The sequence below is a fragment of the Canis lupus genome, chromosome 18 (assembly GCF_003254725.2).
Source record: "Canis lupus dingo isolate Sandy chromosome 18, ASM325472v2, whole genome shotgun sequence".
Lineage (NCBI taxonomy): Eukaryota > Metazoa > Chordata > Mammalia > Carnivora > Canidae > Canis > Canis lupus.
In genome coordinates, this window is record NC_064260.1 from 37,503,323 (window position 1) to 37,522,217 (window position 18,895).

The 18,895-nt window shown below is 48.0% G+C and overlaps 2 protein-coding genes across 3 annotated transcripts in view; one reads left to right on the top strand and one right to left on the bottom strand.

Moving 5' to 3' along the window:
- The first annotated feature begins 7,068 nt into the window (after nt 1-7,068).
- On the top strand, nt 7,069-11,501 carry MPEG1 (macrophage expressed 1). The gene has a single exon (XM_025452312.3). The coding sequence runs from the start codon at nt 7,199-7,201 to the stop codon at nt 9,344-9,346; it is 2,148 nt and encodes a 715-aa protein (XP_025308097.1). The 5' UTR covers nt 7,069-7,198; the 3' UTR covers nt 9,347-11,501.
- A 622-nt stretch (nt 11,502-12,123) lies between these two features.
- The window catches only part of DTX4 (deltex E3 ubiquitin ligase 4), a 35,955-nt gene continuing 29,183 nt past the window's right edge, over nt 12,124-18,895 (bottom strand). For both annotated transcript variants that reach the window (XM_035701966.2, XM_025452313.3), the window contains exon 9: nt 12,124-15,615. In XM_035701966.2, coding sequence (XP_035557859.1) covers nt 15,382-15,615 — 234 coding nt within the window. In that variant the 3' untranslated portion in view covers nt 12,124-15,381. The remainder of the gene's footprint in view (nt 15,616-18,895) is intronic.

Sequence of the window (18,895 nt, forward strand, 5' to 3'; positions counted from 1 at the left end):
ATGTCTATGTCATTGACTGTTCTAGAATCTCATTAATAGAGTTCCAAGAACAAATAAAGTTCCTTTATTCAGCTATTTTTTCCAACAAATATTTATTGACCACCTACTGTGTCAGATGCTCTTCTGTGGAAGACTGGTATTCATGCAGATAGATTTTGAAAATATTGAAATATATTCTTGTAGGTTAACAGGTGCTTTTCCAAGCCTACAAAGTACCCTATCTGCTCTGATCCCTGCCTTGGAAACCCTGAAATTCTCCATGATCCACCAGTAGAGGAATAGTTGGGCCAACAAGAGGCCTCTAGGATCCTCACACTATGGTCCTCATCCATTCTGATTAGTCATTAAACAAGAAAGACTTAATCATACTCCCACAGAACCCCCAGGATGGTGGGCATGTAAGGCAAACACCTTCTCTTACTTGGATCTGGTATACAGTATCGTGTCAAGATGGCCAAGTCTGATCTTAGCCATCAGAGGATCAAATGGACAATTTGGGTTCAGTTGAATAAAGTGTTTTCTAAGAATCAGAATTTTCTGCAGACAGTAGGTATAAAACCACCTTGTCCTACAGACATCTAAGCAGAGGTTGGATTATACCAGATTGTAAGACTGTATTGGAGGAGGCTCAAGCTTCGGCTGGGAGAGCAGGTCCATTCCAATTATGGGATTCTATAATTCTGTGATTCTAAATTGGGCATCAGTAAACTAAAGACCACAGCCAAAATCCAGCCCTGCTCCCACTCTGTTTTTATAAATAAAGATTTATTGGAACGTAGCACGTGCGTGTGTTTACATATCATCTACCTTTGACCTACCAGGGCAGAATTGAGTAGGTACCACAGAGATCATTTAGTTGCAAAGCCTAAATTTTTTCTTCACTGGCCGTTTACAGAAAACACTTGTCAACCCCATTCTAAAAGACTCCTAGGATGAATTCTTTGATAAAGCAACCAATTACTTCTACTCTACCTTTGTCATTAATCCAGGTGGTATTGCTACTAGATTGTCTTCCTTAAAGAGATGCCTGTCTTTGTTTTGGATATTAGTAAAAAATATTCAGGTGATCCCTCAGAGTCAATTACAGTTTCCCATGCTGTCAAATGGACAACCAGAGGAAAGTGAAGCTCCTGATGTGCTTTAACACACCTTTTCTCCCATTTCCACTGTGAAAGGACTGAACTTGAACATGACAGCAAAGTCAGCAAAGCTGAAAGCAGAGCTCCTATCTCGGTCATATAGGGATTTCCACAGATGATTGCTTTACATGGATGATTTACAACTTTACCTGTTACACACATGTAGATGCTACTGCTTGTGTTTCATAGTTGAGGTGACAGAGGTTTAGGGAGTTTCCAGAATGTGCCCAAAGTCACATATGGAGCTAGGATGTTGCCTACATTTTAATTCTTAAAACTCTGTTTCACATCCATGTTTATCAGTCCAGACTTGAGATATTTTGAGTGACTCCACTAAGCAGAATAAAGCCCAGAGACTGGATAGAACCACAACACAGCCCATGCTTTTTTTTTTTTAAGAGTTTATGTATTTATTCATGAGCGACATGAAGAGAGAGGCAGAGACACAGGTATGGGACTTGATCCCAGGACCCCAGGATCATGACGTGAGCCAAAGGCAGATTCTCAACCACTGAGCCACCCAGGCATCCCTCCAGCCCATGTCACATTTAGATCACCGAGAGAGAGAGAGAGAGAGAGAGAGAGAGAGAGAGAGATACAATAGGAATATCTCTTTTTTAAAAAAAATATTTATTTATTTTAGACACAGAAAGTAAGTAGACAAGAGAATGCATGAACTGGGGGAGGGGCAGAAGGAGAGGGAGAGGGAGAGCCCCAAGCAGACTCCCCCCTGAGCAAAGAGCCTGATGTTGGTCTCTATCCCACGACCCTGAGATCATGACCCAAGCCAAAACCAAGAGCCAGACACTCAATGGACTGAGCCACTCAGGAGCCCTTAAGGCAACAAGAATATTTCAATGGAGGATCCGAAGCTCCCAATTCCACATAATTCTGGAAGAACCAGCTGACCTAATTTGCTTGTTTTACTTTAATCTATTCATGATTATTTCAGGTGGAAAGAAAAAAAGTTCCATCTGAAGATCCTGTGGTTAAAGAGGGAAAGATTGAACATTAGACTGGTCTTGTTACCCAATAACAAAACAAATGTAGAATACGAAATCTGTCAGCAGTGGACCCAGGGAGGTCAAATGCCACTCAGTTTACTTCTTTTGTTCAGTTGTTCCTCAAAGAGGAAGTTACACAATAGGAAAGACGTGGAGACTGAGAATTGAGGACATATGGGAATCCCACTGTCTTTCCGGTCCTATTGTGTGCAAAGCCCTTATGTGAAGCTGCTTTCAGCTGAAGGAGAATACAAGAAGCACTCTTCATATTAGACTGATGTCATTAGGCATCCTGAAGGTAGATAGGGAGGGGGAATGGGTGGGTCCTAACTGCTCTGTCTCCGCAGAACTTAGATTGGAAAGGAGGTAGAAAGGGAAGGGAATTTTTTTTAATAAAATAATTTTTATAGGTGTTCAATTTACCAACATACAGAATAACACCCAGTGCTCATCCCGTCAAGTGTCCCCCTCAGTGCCCGTCACCCACTCACCCCCACCCCCCGCCCTCCTCCCCTTCCACCACCCCTAGTTCGTTTAAGGGAAGGGAATTTTGAGGGCTCACTCGATCACCCAGACTTTTCAAAGAGCATTAAATTTGGTGTTGGCTACTCCAAATATGGCGTCTACAATGGGCCAAATAGAAGATACTCAGTAAGTATTTATTTAGGGAGGTGGTGGGGGATGGGGTAACTGGGTGACAGGCATTAAGGAGGGCACGTGATGTAATGAACAATGGGTGTTACAACTGATGAATCACTGACCTCTGCCTCTGAAACTAATGATGGCTAATTGAATTTAAATTTTAAAAAGCAAAAAATATATAAATAAATATAAACAAACAAACAAACAAATAAATAAATAAATAAATAAATAAATAAATAAATAAAAAAGCACGTATTTATTTCATGGACGGATGAAACAAGCTTCTATTAGAACGTCCTGGAAGGGTACAGAGGCAGCCTCAGAGCTCAGCAGGAAAGGACGGTGTGTCCGATGAGTGATGTCTGCCATGGTGTGGAATAAGGAAGCGCAGCCTAAAGACGGGATCAGTATTTATTTCTTCTTTAGTGCAGTGGAAATGTCACCTTACATCACAGACTTGTGTCCCTCAAACCTATATATAGAAATGGCAAAGAGGAAAAAAAAGAGCAGAAAGGGACGAGTTGATGAAGAGAAAAAGCATTAGAAGAATGGGGAGGAAGAGAGGAGGGAAAAGTGTTAAATGGCTACCAATAGGCCACCAAATCCTGACCTTGCTTTCAGTGGGAATATGCAGAATTTCACATGGGCCTTCTGTTTTTACCAAGATTAAAAGGACACAAGGAACCACAGTGTTCTTATTTTTGGGGTCAGAATGCAAACAATCCTGGTGGGAAGAACAGTCTCAGAGGGGAAGGGCTTGACAAAGCAGCTCTCAAAACATGAGCTTAGCAATCAACTTTCCAGAAAAGAAAATGTTGTCACTTTGTTAACTGATACCTCCTGGGTTTTCCAGAACCAAGTTTATTCCAGAGTCTCTAGAAGACACTGTTTCCCAATGCATTTTGCCACCATTTGACTGGTTTCCTGGATCCCTGCTAAAAGAAAGAGATTGGCCCCACAAACGCAGCCAGGGCTTCCTGGCCATGTCAGACCACAGGTGAGAGGCAGAAGTAGGAAATACCTGAACCCGCTCCAAACCCCCACAGAACTGAACCTCAGACGTGAATCATGGTTTGGCTCAGAAGGTTGCACGTGCTCAAACTGAGAAAGAAAGCAGACATGGGACTTCCCTCTTGCCTCTTTCTGGAGGAAGTGAAATCAGCCTTCTGCAGCACTGATGTCTATCTTTTGCAGAAAAGTTGCCTTTTTCTTTTAGAGGCCAAAGTTTGGTGTTTAGGCCCTAGAGAGTAGCCACTGGGGGGGTTTTCTGCAATCGCATATGCATTTCAGCACAAGAAAAAGCAAAGGAAGTTGCTGGTGAGCAGAGTCAAGCAAGAAAGAAATGGGGCATAGTCAAGGTCTCAGGCCACTTCCTCACACCTGACAGCCACGAGCCACAATTCCTGCTTGTGGCACGCAAATTTAAGTCATGCTGGAATTCCCATCATTTTACACTTCTCTTTTCATTGTTTCTCCATGAATAGAAAATAGAACTTCCTTGAACACAGCATTCACAGACTCAGGCTTCGGATCATTTCAGGTACATGGAGATTCCAAAAATAATTATTTTCTTTTGGCTTTTTTAAAAATGCATATTCATTGCTTATTTTCCTGAGTACAAGAGCGATGATTATTCCATACCCAGCACTGTGTTTGGTACTTAGCAGATTCTCACTGAAAATGTGTCGGATGAGTAGAGATAAGCTCTTGTTAAAAATTAAAAAAAAATACAGGAAAGTAAGAGGGAAAAATGTACATCATCTCTAAAACCTACCAGCTGGATATCATTGCTGTCGGTGGGTGGGTGTATATCCCTCTGGTGAAACACATGTGTACGTAGTGGAGGTCACGCTGAATGTCTATCGTGCTTTTATCACTTAACATTACGGCATAAGACTTTCTTATGTTACTAACATCTTTTGAAAGTATAATTATGATGGCTGAACAACATTTTGTCATATGGATGCAATATAATTTCCCTTCCTATCGGCTCTTTTAGCTATTTGCCACTTTTTCTATGGTACAAACGAAGAAGACTGTTCAAATAACGTGACTGGGTTTTCAGAGAAACAGCAACACCTGCATAAAGAATGATCTGTATTTGCCTTGCTCATATTCTCTTTGCAGAAGAGTGAGCACGCAATGGGATCGGTTAACAGGTAAACAAAAAGTAATAAATTATCAGCGTGTCTCCCAACCCAGGCAAATGTGAGGGTTTTCTCATGCTGACTAACTAGTCCTGCAAAGTCTGATGAGGAGTGTGTGGGGATTTGAATGACCATATTGGAAGTACTCGAGGGCACTCGGCTCTAATTTTTCTAGTGGTAGAATCACTCGACTGAGCTACAAGTTTATAACGAACCCATTTATAAATTAGCCAGACATCCCAAGCACAGACTTGCTTCTCTGGCCAAATATAAACTGGACACTGGCTCGTACATTAAACCCTCCTAGATATAAGTGAATTCCTCCAAGCATGATAACCTGGCCATGAATAAACCCAAGGTTTTAATAATGACTAGTGGAATTCAACCTGTGACAACTGGCCTCATTCTATCTAAAAACACCTGTCACTGCGTTAGCGACAATATGCCACCATTCAATTCCCTGAAGCCTTTTCCCCAGGTTGCCTACAGGGGATAGTGGAGTGATACCCGAAAACTGAAACATGCAGCCTCAGCGCTGCCTCTGGTTCATGGTAAGACTTGAGGGGCCAGTAGGGTGCCACTGGGGCCTGCATTAATTCCTTTGGCTTCTTTGGCTACCACTGAATATACTGAGATGCACCCTAGTGGTCTCAAGGAAGCGATGGAGCCGGACTTCATTTAATCCTCATCCTAGGTCAGTGGGTCTGGAAACTGTTCCAAATTATGGGGTCTCATAGACACAGCACTGGCACGCAAAAGGAAATGCATGGAATCATGTCCTCCTAACGAAAGAACAAATGAACCGGTGCTTTAAAAAAATGAGTAATAGCCATATTCTTCTTTATGCTTCTATGCTGAGTACATGAGCTTCACAGCAGAATGAAAAATTAAAGCTATAACAGCAGGTACCAACTTATTGCCAACTATACACACACACAGAGGAGGGGTAAGCGTGTATATATGTACGCAAGGGTTCTTTGGCCACCACCTGCTTTTGATCAATCAAAACCTAGATTAGAGTGTGGGTTTTCTCTTTGCTTAAACATTTCTGCCTGAAAGGAAACAACACAGTGGGGGGAACCACTTGCTTTCGGGCTGAGCACTGAGGGCAGCACACTGGAGTTTCCAGCAAAACCGAGTCCCCTTCGGGTCCCTGCAGCTCCGCCTTAGGTAGCGGTACCTCCGAAGCCTGCATTATTACGCTTGCAGCAATGAAACCCCACGTGACTCGTGGCCAAGATTTTCACTCCTTTCTTGTGTGTGAACTGCCTTCACCCTCAGGTGAACGGGAACCGCAGGCCTTGGTCTGGGCCTGCAGCTCACCCCGGTGAGGTGGAGGCAGGGTATCTCAGCAGGGGCGATGATGCCCTTCACCTCTGCATTTATAAGAAAAGGAAACTGGTTTTGGAGTCCCAGGAGAGAACCGTCAAGGAAAATCTGACATCAAGAGGGTGAGAAAAAAAAAAAAAAAAGAGGGTGAGCAAATAGGGAAACCAAAGCTTCCTCTCACAGCAGGAAACCTCCCGTGGAGGAACCCCTAAGACAGGTGGTAGTGCTTTTTCTGAGAGCCCTCTGCTGTTGCAGAGTCACCAGCCTGGGGCCGGGGAGGTGGGGGGGGCAGTTAGGGTAGTTAACTGGATAAGGGACATAGGAGTCTTGACTCCTAACTCTGGGAAACGAACCAGGGGTGATGGAAAGGGAGGAGGGCGGGGGGTGGGGGTGACTGGTTGGCGGGCACTGAGGGGGGCACTTGACGGGATGAGCACTGGTTGTTATTCTGTATGTTGGCAAATTGAACACCAATAAAAAATAAATTTATTATTTAAAAAATAAGGGACATAGGGCTGCCTTTATATATCAAGTACAACATGAGGTTTTCTTTTCTTTTTTTTTTTTATTCATGAGAGACACACAGAGAGAGGTAGAGACACAGGCAGAGGGAGAAGCAGGCTCCTTGCAGGGAGCCTGACGTGGGACTAGATTCCGGATCCTGGGATCACACCCTGAGCCGAAGGTGGACCCTCAACCGCTGAGCCACCCAGGCGTCCCCAACATGAGGTTTTCAAAGTCCTGTTGGACCTTAGTTTTCCAATTGACTCTCATTTCTCTATTTTGCAATTAGCTCAGCCTAAAGAGGAACTGGTGGCTTTGGGAGAACTGTTGTAGGTGTTTGTTTCAGCAACTGCCTTCTTTCCCATCTGTTTAGTTTGCACCCAGCTCTCTGGCTGCTGCTTAGGGCTGGCGTGCAGCCAGGGCCGTCTGAGCCATGAGCAGCGTCCGGGGTGCTATCCTCTTCTGGGTAGTGGTAGCGTGGGCTAAAACGGACAAGCCTTTGGAACAGACAAATGAGACTGGATTTCAGAAATGCAAGAACGCCTTAAAACTACCTGTTCTAGAAGTCTTACCCGGAGGAGGCTGGGATAACCTGCGGAATGTAGACATGGGACGGGTGATGGACTTGACCTACAGGAGCTGCAGGACCACGGAGGATGGACAGTACATCATCCCTGATGAAATCACCAGCATCGCCCAGAAACAGAGCAACCTGGAGATGAACTCCGAAATCCTGGAGTCCTGGGTGAATTACCAGAGCAGCACCTCCAGCTCCATCAACCTGGAGCTCTCCCTGTATTCCAAGGTCAATGGCAAATTCTCCTCTGATTTCCAGCAGATGAAGACCCTTCAAGTGAAGGACCAAGCCATAACTACCCGGGTTCAGATCCGAAACCTGATCTACACGGTCAAAATCAACTCGGCATCCAAACTAAGCTGGGGGTTCAAGAAGGACCTCATGGACATCTCCGACCGCCTGGAGAACAACCAGACGCGGATGGCCACCTACCTGGCAGAGCTTCTGGTCCTCAACTACGGCACCCATGTCGTCACCAGTGTGGATGCCGGAGCTGCCCTCCTCCAGGAGGACCACATCAGAGCCTCGTTCTTACAGGACAGCCAGAGCAGCCACACTGCCGTGACGGCATCTGCTGGTGTCGCCTTCATGAACGTCGTGAACTACAAATTCGAGGAGAACTACACCTCCCAGAACGCGCTCACCAAGAGCTACCTCGCGAACCGAACCCACTCCAGGGTCCGTAGCATCGGGGGGGTTCCTTTCTATCCGGGCATCACCCTCCAGGCCTGGCAGCAGAGCATCGCCAACCACCTGGTGGCCATAGACCGTGCTGGCCTGCCTCTGCCCTTCTTCATCAGCCCCGACACGCTGCCCGAGCTGCCGGGGCCGCTGGTGAAGAAGCTGTCCAAGACGGTGGAGGCGGCCGTGAGACACTATTACGCATTCAACACCTACCCTGGGTGCACAGACGCCAATTCGCCCAACTTCAACTTTCAGGCCAACACCGATGATGGCTCCTGCGAGGGGAAAATGACCAACTTCTCCTTCGGGGGGGTCTTTCAGGAATGCACCCAGCTCTCGGGGAAGGAGGCCGCCCAGCTGTGCCAAACCTTGGAGCAGAGGAACCCCCTCACTGGTGCTTTCTCCTGCCCCTCTGGCTACTCCCCCATCCACCTGCTATCCCAGGTCCACGAGGAGGGCTACAACCACCTGGAGTGCCGGCGCAAGTGCACCCTCCTCGTCTTCTGCAAGACGGTGTGCGAAGACGTGTTCCGGGTGGCGAAGGCTGAATTTAGGGCTTTTTGGTGTGTAGCCAGTGGCCAAATACCGGAAAACTCAGGACTACTCTTCGGGGGCCTCTTCAGTGGTAAGACCATAAACCCCTTGACGAATGCGCAGTCCTGCCCACCTGGCTACTTTCCGCTGAGACTTTTTGAAAACCTCAAGGTATGTGCCTCTCTGGACTATGAGTTGGGATTTAGGTTTTCGGTCCCCTTTGGTGGGTTCTTTAGCTGTGCAGTCGGGAACCCCTTGGTAAATTCTGCCTTTACAGAAGGGGCGCCTTCTCTAAAAAAGTGTCCTGGGGGCTTCAGCCAACACCTAGCCCTCATCAGTGATGGATGCCAAGTGTCCTACTGTGTCAAGTCCGGGCTTTTCACAGGAGGGTCTCTGCCCCCTGCCAGGCTCCCACCTTACACCCGGCCACCCCTCATGAGTCAGGCTGCCACCAATACTGTCATCGTGACTAATAGCGAGACAGCAAGCTCCTGGATTAAGGATTCCCAGACCCGCCAGTGGAGGCTGGGGGAGCCGCTGGAGCTGCGCAGGGCCATGAAGGTCATCCGTGGGGATGGCGGGGGTCTGTCGGGAGGGGCAGCGGCTGGAGTCACCATGGGGGTCACCACCGTCCTGGCGGCTGTCATTGCCCTGGCCATCTACGGCACCCGGAAGTACAAGAAGAGGGGGTACCAGGCACTGGAGGATGAGAGGCAGAGTTTGGCTGCGGGCACTGCAGAGAGCGGAGACGCCCCTGGCCAAGAGCAGGAGCAGAGTCCAGCCTAAGCGTCTCCTGGGAAATGTCCCTCTCGTCTCTGGCCAGAGCTGCAAGCACGCCTTTCGTCCCGTCTCGCTCTGTGTCTGTCTTCCTGAGGACTGGGGTGGCAGGTGCAAAAAAAGCAGGTATAACTTGATGACTTCCGTAGGGCTCCAGGCGACGAAGTGAACAGAGCTATGTGGACAGGGTTGGGGTGGGTAGGAGAGCAAATGTGACTTTCTATGCAAAAGCCAGCCTGGTGGCCAGAACACCAAGGGGGTGTCTTTTCTCTGTGTGCGTCATTGATTGTCTTCACCTGAATACATACGTGAAAACAGAGAGGAAGGAGCATGTTGGCCTTTGGCTTTGGAGACCATGCATTTATTTAATCTGAGACCGGCCACTGTTTCCAATTCTCGAGCTAGAAGAATTTCTGCCTGTGAGTGTTATCCTCTCACTGTTTTGTTTTTTAAAAGTCTCTCTGGATTTCATGCTTCTGGAGGCTGAAAGCTCCTCTAGAAGACACAGGGAGTCCCACGCCCCCTGGTTTTCAGCATTGAGGGCTCTGTACTGACAAACTGGGTCCTCTCAACCTCATCTCTGAGCGGAAAGATGCTGTCCCTACTAAGTCCACGTTTTCCAGCTTCCCAGCCACAGTCCAGACTCTTAGACTTCAGACTAGTGTCATAAAGTCCTCAAAAAAATATTTTAACTTACAATCTTCTATTAGGAGGTCAAGGGAGAAGGGACGGAGACGAGGTGTGAGGGAAGAGAGGGTGAAAACCGGACAAGATCCCGGTGCTCAGGGGAAACTGCCATTCTTCCCCTTTACCACCTACCTGGTTTGTGGAGCCGCAGGTAGACTTCTTCCCCTTAACCACCCCTCCTTTGTCCGTGAGTGACCTTTCCTCTTCCCACCCTTGCCTCACGGGTACACACCCCCGATCATACACGTGTGCACCCCCAAACACACCAACACACATTCCCCCAAATACACCCCCGAACATACACAGGCACACACCCCAAACACATGTGTGCAGATGTACCCCCACCTTCCTCCAAACCATACCGCCCCCCCCATACACATCACATTCCAACAAGAAGTCTGCATTTTTCTGGGGGTGGGAGACAAGGGAAAATGCAAGAAGTCAAAGTAAGCCCACACCCTATATATTATTTCCTCCCTAAAACCAAAACAGAGTAGAAACTACCAATTATGTGCCCTTTTTTTTTTCTTGCCCAGCAGAAAAGGGCCTGACGTGATCAAATGCATGAAACAAAAAAGGCATCCAACACCATTTGTGACACATTTATTTCAGTTCCAGGCTGACTTCCCTCAGGGATCAAGCGGGATATATGACTGTTACCCAGCATTTAGGGCTTTGCCCAATTTTATTTATTTATTTTTCTCTTTTTGTAGCGGGGAGTGGTAGGGGAGGCTTGCCCAATTTTAATACCAATCTCACTGAATTATAATGATTAGGGTGAGTCTATTAATACTCCCCTACTCAGAATTAAAAAAAAAAATTTTTTTAATTAACTACCGCCCCCCCCACCCACCCTGCAAAGTGGGGCTGGAACTCATAATCCCGAGGTCAAGTGTCACATGCTCTACTGACAAAGCCAGCCAGGCATCCCTTCTCTGTGACCTTTTTAATAGTTCTATAGCTTTTCACCAAATTAGATGCCATGAGTTAATTCTTATGAAGGATAATCTGTCCTCACCTCACTGACATTCGCAATCATGAGTTTAGGCTGACATAAGTCCTCCTGAGGCGCTTGCAGCATCGCAGCCTGTGGGAAGATGGGAAGGAGGCTACTACTCCTTCATTTCCTGCTGTGAGAGAGAAGAGAAGGGACTCACAGAAGCAGAGCACGGCTCTCCCGGCTGCTTGGCCACCGACACTGATTTCTGCAGCCTCTTCTCTGGAGCCTGCCACTTAAAGCATTAAAATATTCTCTAAAACCTCTGGGTGTTTTGTGGGTAACTTTCAGCTGAGCTCATCACTTTTCTGCAAATTCCCCATGAATTCCTTGAGGATTACTGAGTTAGAGAGACAAAGTACAGCTAAAGGCTCTCAGACTTTCAATGCACTAACTGCCCTTTGAAATAAAACTTCTTCACGAGCTTAGCTTTCTAATAAAATTATGTCTAAATGTGCATTAAAATGTGTACTTAAGGAACATGCTGTACCGACCGTTCATCCACAGGAAACGAGAACTCGGGGTGGGGTGGGACGGTTTGCAGTTTACGGTCATCGAGTCATTTTGCAAAGTCAGAACCCAGAGCAAGGAGTTCACAGGCTCTGTAGTCCTGACCCAGGAGCTCAAGCTGGGCTCTGTGGAAAGTCCAAACCCCAGCTTGTGCAAAAACCGCACTCCCTAGACGCTCAGAAACAGAGACACATTTGGGTGACGGGCAACTTTGCATTTGCATTTGCGTTTCATGTTTGTGTTAGCAGCAGGAGGATTAATGCTAAACATGTGTTTGAGCAACAGCCTGCAAACTGTAGTCACGTGGAGGGAACCATAAGAAGCAAATGTTCGTATTTTTTAAGGCGCTCTTTCCCGCATAGATTCACTTACATTTTCCCCTGCCGTGTGGTCTATTTCTTCAGAGGAACAAGAAGTCAAGCCAGATCCCTTGGTGAAATGTGTGGGTGCGACAGATGTGGGGGAAAGTAAGAGAAAAGGGACTCCCCCACCCCCATTCAGGGTTTGTGGTTGCTCACAGACTTGGGGAGGTGGCCCGCAGGCCTCATATTCAGGTACCCTGATTTGCAAAAAAGCAGAAGGTTAACAGCAATTTGTGGTTGTTCACTTGCCATTTATTGTTCTGCACACACACCTCGTGAGCACCAGGTGGCGATGTCCTCTCACAGAGCAACACCAAGGACTTCAAAACACCGGTCACAATGATTTACATCAGGACATTCACCTTCCCTCTCCCAGGAATCCCCCACTCAAATGCCAGAGAGCACAGACAAGAAAAGGGCACAGGGCCCTCTCCTGTGCTACACGGGGACTGCCCCCTACCCTCTCATGCACACAATCGTGCAATACCAGGACGAGTACTTTCGACCAAGTATAAAACCACAGAGAAATCCAAGTTTTACAAAAAAGGGCCGGGGAGCGGGTATGAAACACAAAGGCACGCACAACCACATATACACAATTAACCTCAAAGGGACGGGCATCTGACAGTTTGTCCTCAATCCCATCTGTCATCCCTGGAGACTCAAGAGGGAGAAACTAGGCTGCTGGTGCATGAAAGGCAAGGCATGGGATTCCCCGCGCAGGCCAGGGGACACAGCGAGAACAGTGGTGGGAAAACATCCTATGTCGGGGGTGGTGGGTGCTCAGGACCTCTGCCGGCAGGGCTCTCGCTGAGCCCGACACTGTGCCTTTCCAGGCTGGCAGGGAGAAGGGGCAAAGGGACGCCCCCCTCTTTGCCAGGCACAGTGTTAGGAAGGAGATTCAAGATCCCTTCTGCCCGGAAAGCCCCACAAGAAGGGCAGCATGAGGATGTGGTCGCCCTTTCGGAGCATCCTCGGGGGTGGGAGGAAGGGAACTGGGGCACAAACACAGTCAGCATCCCAGGAGGGAAGGCTTGGAGGTATGAAGACTTACTCTCAACGTGGAACTGCCCCCGGCACGCTGCCCGCCTGGCCCCCTCTGAGTCCTCTCCCTTCTTCACCTGCTGTCCCCTTCCCCCTGCATCCCTTCTTCTGCCTCCTGTGGGGAAGCCAGCCTCTCCCCGCTGCCCACTGCCAGGTGTCACAGCGTGTTTTCTTTCTCTCCCCACCCGCTCCACAGCTGTGGGTTTCTACCCACCGACCCTCAGTCTGTTTCCTCATCCCTGTGGGTGAGAAGCTCAGCAGACGCTTGGCCCAGGCCTCCCGCTGGAGGCGGAGATGGTCTACGAGGAGGCCCTTCAGCGATGTCTGGTACACGGTAGCCTGGCCAAGGGCACGGGTGTGATATGAAACACCACGGTGACGTCCCTTCCACTGAGTTCAGGTGTTTCCTCCTGACTGTGGCAGGAAACTGTGCCCTGTGGTGCGGTGAACTCAGGCCCAATGTTCTGGTCCGCTGGTGCGATAAGATGGCGGCCGGCTGATGGGAGAAACTGGAACTAAGGTGTCAGGAACGGATCCTCCTACCAGGGCTCCCTCTGCTGGAGCCGGTAGCATCCAGACAGCAAATGGGGAGGATGAGGAAAGGCTCAGCACCAGCACATCCCAAGGAACTAAGAGACACTCAGGTGAACCCACCGGCCACACCAACATCAAAATGGCTGCGGATGAACAGCAAGCGGCTACGGAGCCAGTCTGCAGGAAAGCCTGGCTTCAGGTTCTAACTTAAGTACCATTTCTGAAGGTTCTTTTGTTTCAATTTTTCTAGCATCGAAAACCTTCTGAATATTATGAAATATATATGGAATATATATACGTCAAACCCCCAAAACATGAGGTATATAAATTCAAATTAGTATCCAGAGGAACTTCCCCCAAACACATAGTTCAAAGAACCCACTTTCAAAGGGGGAGTTGGGTTTCCCTTCTCGATTCCCCCTTCTCTCCTCCCTGACCTCCAATTCATTCCTTAAGGGGAGCAAAAAGCAAGAGGAATGCTGGGGAGGGGACAGACAGAGTCTTGGGACACAACCCAAATGCAGGGTGGACTGGACCATGATGTGGTCCCAATCCTGTTAGGAATGAGCTAAAAAGCCTCCCTCCACGCTCTAGGCCAATCTGTAGTAGATGAGGGGCCCAGCACCACCTCTGGGCTCTGATTAGCAAACGTGCATGGAGACAAATCAGAGCCCTCATAGAAACAAGACTGGATAGAATGGTTAGATCCAATTTCCAAAGAGATATAAAAAGGGGTCAGTCCAGCCCTCATCTTACACATCTCCCCAAGCACAGTTCCCTGGGGCAACTGGCAAGATGCGTGATCACTACCATCCAGGTCCACGTTTACTATGGGACAGGTTGGCAAAGGGTGAGAAGAGTCAAGGAACCACAGCCTGGTTGTTTGATCCCTATCAGAACTGGAGTTTGACAGTTGCAAAACAGAATGGGAGAACAGGATGGGACCGTCCACCAGCCTGGCCCAGTGGTGCACACGCACACACACATATATCTGCACAGACACAGATGGCACAGAGCCCAGCGTGGACTCTACTCACAGTGACTGGATGAAACTCATGGAATCTTTGAGCTGGTCTGGGATGAGTTGGGAAGAAGGCTATGGGCTCCTCTCCCTGAGGACAGTTCAGATGCAAAGTGGGATGCAGACTCTGGTCTGATCAGAGAGGGGCTGGAAACATCATGGGATGCCACCCCTGAGAGGAATCCCAGAGTCCATCCATCCGCACAAGAGAACCGGATGCCTCTTTGGACAGGTCAAAAATTTGAGGAGGGAGGGCCCAGGGAAGCCAAGGACTATTATGGGAGCTGAATGTGCTCCCAGAAGCCTTTGCCTCCCTGACCCTCTTGGCGAGAAGTGCTTCCTCGCTGTACACCGAGGCATCGATTTCTGATGTCACAGCAGATTAGCGGTTCACCCCTTTGCCCCCCAATCTTGCACAGTGAGAGCTCCTCGCCTCCAGAGGAGGAGAGAAAAGCAGAAACTCCGCTCTTGAAGCAGAGTGGAAGCAGCAAGAAGCCAGCTGAGGTACTGAACCCCAGGCTTCACAAGGCCAGGGTATGGAGTGCTCACACACTGTCCATACCCTAAGTGTGCTGACCATGCCCCCTATTTAGGGGAGTGGGGGGGTTCTTGCCTACCCAGCACCGAAAACTCCATGGGAATAGACCGAGGATGGCCCTCATCCCATGTCCCCTTTGTGGTGGATGAGGTTTATGAATGACGTCACCTTACTCAATCTCGCTCCCCACCCGTGGCCGAGAGGGATGGGGGATGGGGACAGGACAGAAGGGGAGATGAGGGAGTTGGGAGGGCATGGCACCAACCTCCATCTTGACTCCCCCGCTTCCTGCCCTGTGGTCCCCACAGCCCTCCCTGGTCCAAAGACCACCCCACCCCACCCCCGCCCAGCTCAGTCCTTCTCCTGGGCAGTGCTGTCCTCAGAAATGCCCTGGGCAGCCAGTTCAGCCAGCACGTTATCCAGATAATTGGCATCTGGGTAGCCATGACCTGTGAGATTAGAGCCGAACTCCGTCTTGTGGTGGACCTCATTCCAGATGACCGTATCTGACTCGCCTGTGGTGCTGGAGGTACCGATGGCAAAGATGAGGCGGCGATCCCAGGCCACAAGCAGCAGCTTCAGCACCTAAGTGAGTCAAGGCAGGAGACCAAAGGTAGACATTTAGTGTTAGTAAAAGATGATGCCTTGGGTGGTAGAGTCTTGCCGAGGGTACACCTCTTCTTGCATCACGATGCCCCAAGTGGCACAGTGAAGAGAGAGTTTAGGTGTGGAGTCAGGGAGCCACAAGTTAAGTCTGGGCTCTGTCGCCAACAAACTGGGTGAATTTGGACAAATTATGTCATCTTTCTGAGCCTTGATTTCCTTACTTACAAAATGGCAATGCTATGACCTGCTAAACGTTACCAGTGCTTTCACAGTCCTGGCTGGCACACGCTACTCAACCAATGTTAGCTACCAACATCAAGGGTACAAGACAGAACCTAGGAATTCAAGGCACGTATGATCCGAGAGCTTCTAAAGTTGTGACCTCCCCTACCACAATGTGGTAGTAGTGCACACACAGCTAAAGACGTGCCATAGTTCCCCAGAGATGGGGCTGAAATGCTGTGACCTCGACCAGGCTATTTCATATTTATTTGCTCACCTAGCCCCTATAACCACACTTTGAGGCAGATGTGGCAGGGGCTATTATCATCTGTGTTTCATAGGTGAGGCTCAGAGAGGTGTTAGGGCTTGCAGAATGTTCTAATTCACCTAAATTTGTTAAAAAAAAAACAAAACAAAACAAAACAAAAAAACATTGTTGAGTAAGACAACTGCCTCACACCCTAACCAGCATGAAGAAAGCACCCGATGAAAATGCCCTGGATTCAAAAAAAGAACTACCATGGGACACCTGGGTGACTCAGCCGGTTGAACATCTGACTCTTGATTTTGGCTTGGGTCATGGGATTGAGCCCTGAGACAGGCTTCATGCTCAGCAGGGAGTCTGCTTCTCTCCCTCTCCTTGTTCTCTCCCTCTGTCTCTCTCTAAAAAAACACAAATATTAATAAATCTTTAAAAAACAAAAGAACTACCATCAGCGTGGTTGGAGGTGGGGAATTATAACAGTCACAGCAATAACAACAGCATAGGTTAGAAAGATGATCAACCTTCCCCTGAGTGTTCGTTTACAAGCACTGGGTCATTTAGTAGTTCCAACAATCAGATACAATAGGTATTCGCATGAACCCTCCTTCTGCAGATGACGCTCAATAGGATAAGACCTGCCCTGGTCATACAGCCAGTAAGTGCAGAGGGAGGCCTTGACTTTGGACCTGCCTGACTTTCCCGTCCATGGTCTGAATGACTACTCTGTTGACTCTTAGATGCGGATCCATATAGATTTCATGGAGAGAGATGCTTCTGAATTGAGTGTCAGAGGGAGAGGAAGGTGTGAATACGGTTGACGTCTGAGCAACATGGGATTGAACTGTGCAGGTCCACTTATATGCAGTCTTTTTTTTTTTTTTTTACAGTACTATAAAAACTTTTACAATACTTACAATTTCTTAATAACATTTTCTTTTGTCTAGCTTACTTTATGGTAAGAATACAGTATATCACATACATAACATACAAAAGATATGTTAATTGACTACCTATGTTATTGACAAGGTGTCTAGTCAACAGTAGGCCTTTAGTGGTTAAGTGTTGGACTTGATTTCAGCTCAGATAATGGTCTCAGGGTCCTGAGATGGAGCCTTGGGTAGGGCTCTGCGCTCAGAGGGGAGTCTGCTTGAAGATTCTTTCCCTCTGCCCCTACCCCCACTCCCTCCTTCTCTCTCTCTCTCAAATAAGTAAATAGATCTTTTTTAAAAAAGTTACACGTAGATATCAACCTCAGGAGGATGGAGGTCAGCATCTCTAACGCCTGAGTTGTTTAAGGGTCAACTGTCTATCACGAAGACGCAGTAAATAAATATGAGCCAAAGCATGTATAATTACAACAACATCTGTCACCATGTTGGTCATTTTACAAATGCATCTTTCATTTAATTTTTATAACATCCTGTCCATACAGCTAGAAGCTATCACCACTGTTTCATGGATCTGGAAACCAAGACTTCAGAATGTTAATCTTTATGCCAGTCTCTGCATCTGATAAATTGCAAAACTAGGACTCGAACCAAGGCCAGTTTGGCTCCAAAACCCAGGCTCTTATTACCTTGCTGTGCAAGAGCCCAAGGTGAGGGCCCCGGAACAGCAGACAAATGAAAGATAAAGGTGAGGAATTAGTGCAAGGGAAGGCTTAGACCCACACTGTAGCAGGTTCTGTATGCCAAGCTGAGAAGATTGTACTCTGTAAAGAAGGAAGGGAAAGATATCAGAACAATTTTTTGGTTTTTTTTCTACTTTATTTCTTTTCAACAAAAAAGCTTGATGCTAGAAACCACGCTTTAGGATACCTAACTTGGAGGGGGGTGAGGGGCGGGAGCAGCACCTGGGTGACTCAGCCTGTTCAGCATCTGACTCTTGATCTCAGCTCAGGTCTTGATCTCAAGGTCCTGAGTTCTAGCCCTGCAATGGGCCCCATGCTGGGCATGGAGCTTACTTTAAAAAAAGGATACTTAATCTGGTGGCAGGTGAAAGATGAAAGTATTTACTAGGTTAGTGGCGGCAGGATTAGAAAAGGAGTCAAGTGGTTTAGCAGGCAGTTCACAGGGAAACTGCCCCGAGTAGGGTGGTAGCTCAGAGCAAGAGTCCACTAATGTGTCCAGTCTGGGTCCCAGGGATCCTGGGTATGTCATTAATACGAGGAAGGAGGCCTGGAAGAGGAGCAGCTCTTGGCAAGAAGATTCAAGTTTGTTTGATTAATTAATTAATTTATGTATTTTTAAAAGATTTTCTTTATTTACTCATGAGAGACAGAGAGAGAGAGAGAGAGAGGCAGAGACACAGGCAGAGGGAGAAGCAGGCTCCCTGCAGGGAGTCTAATGTGGGACTCAATCCCAGGACCCCAGGATCACGACCTGTACCAAAGGCAGACGCTCAACCACTGAGCCACCCAGATGCCCCAGGATTCAAGTTTTAGCAGTCGGCCTTCACAGTGGACATGTTTAGCCAGCAGTCGGGACTGTCAATCTGGGGCTCAGGTACAGAAGTGTGGCTACTGAGAGCAAGGAGGTAGGACGACTAATCCTGACTCCTAATCTAAGGACCCTGCACTGGACCCATCTTTATGATGTGGGTGATTTTCTCATTGTTCCAAATTATCTGCTTCCTCCTCTGTAAGAGAACATTTCCATACCCTTTGCCATGTGACCCAAGGGGCCCCTTGTAGGCAGTTCACGCCCTCATTCCTTGCGTGATGCCCATGACTTGCTGGGCTCTGTGAAATGTGAGTAGGAGCATCAAGTTTTC

Coding starts and splice junctions, on each gene's coding strand:
- MPEG1 (XM_025452312.3), top strand. CDS start 7,199: ATGAGCAGCGTCCGGGGTGCTATCCTCTTCTGGGTAGTGGTAGCGTGG.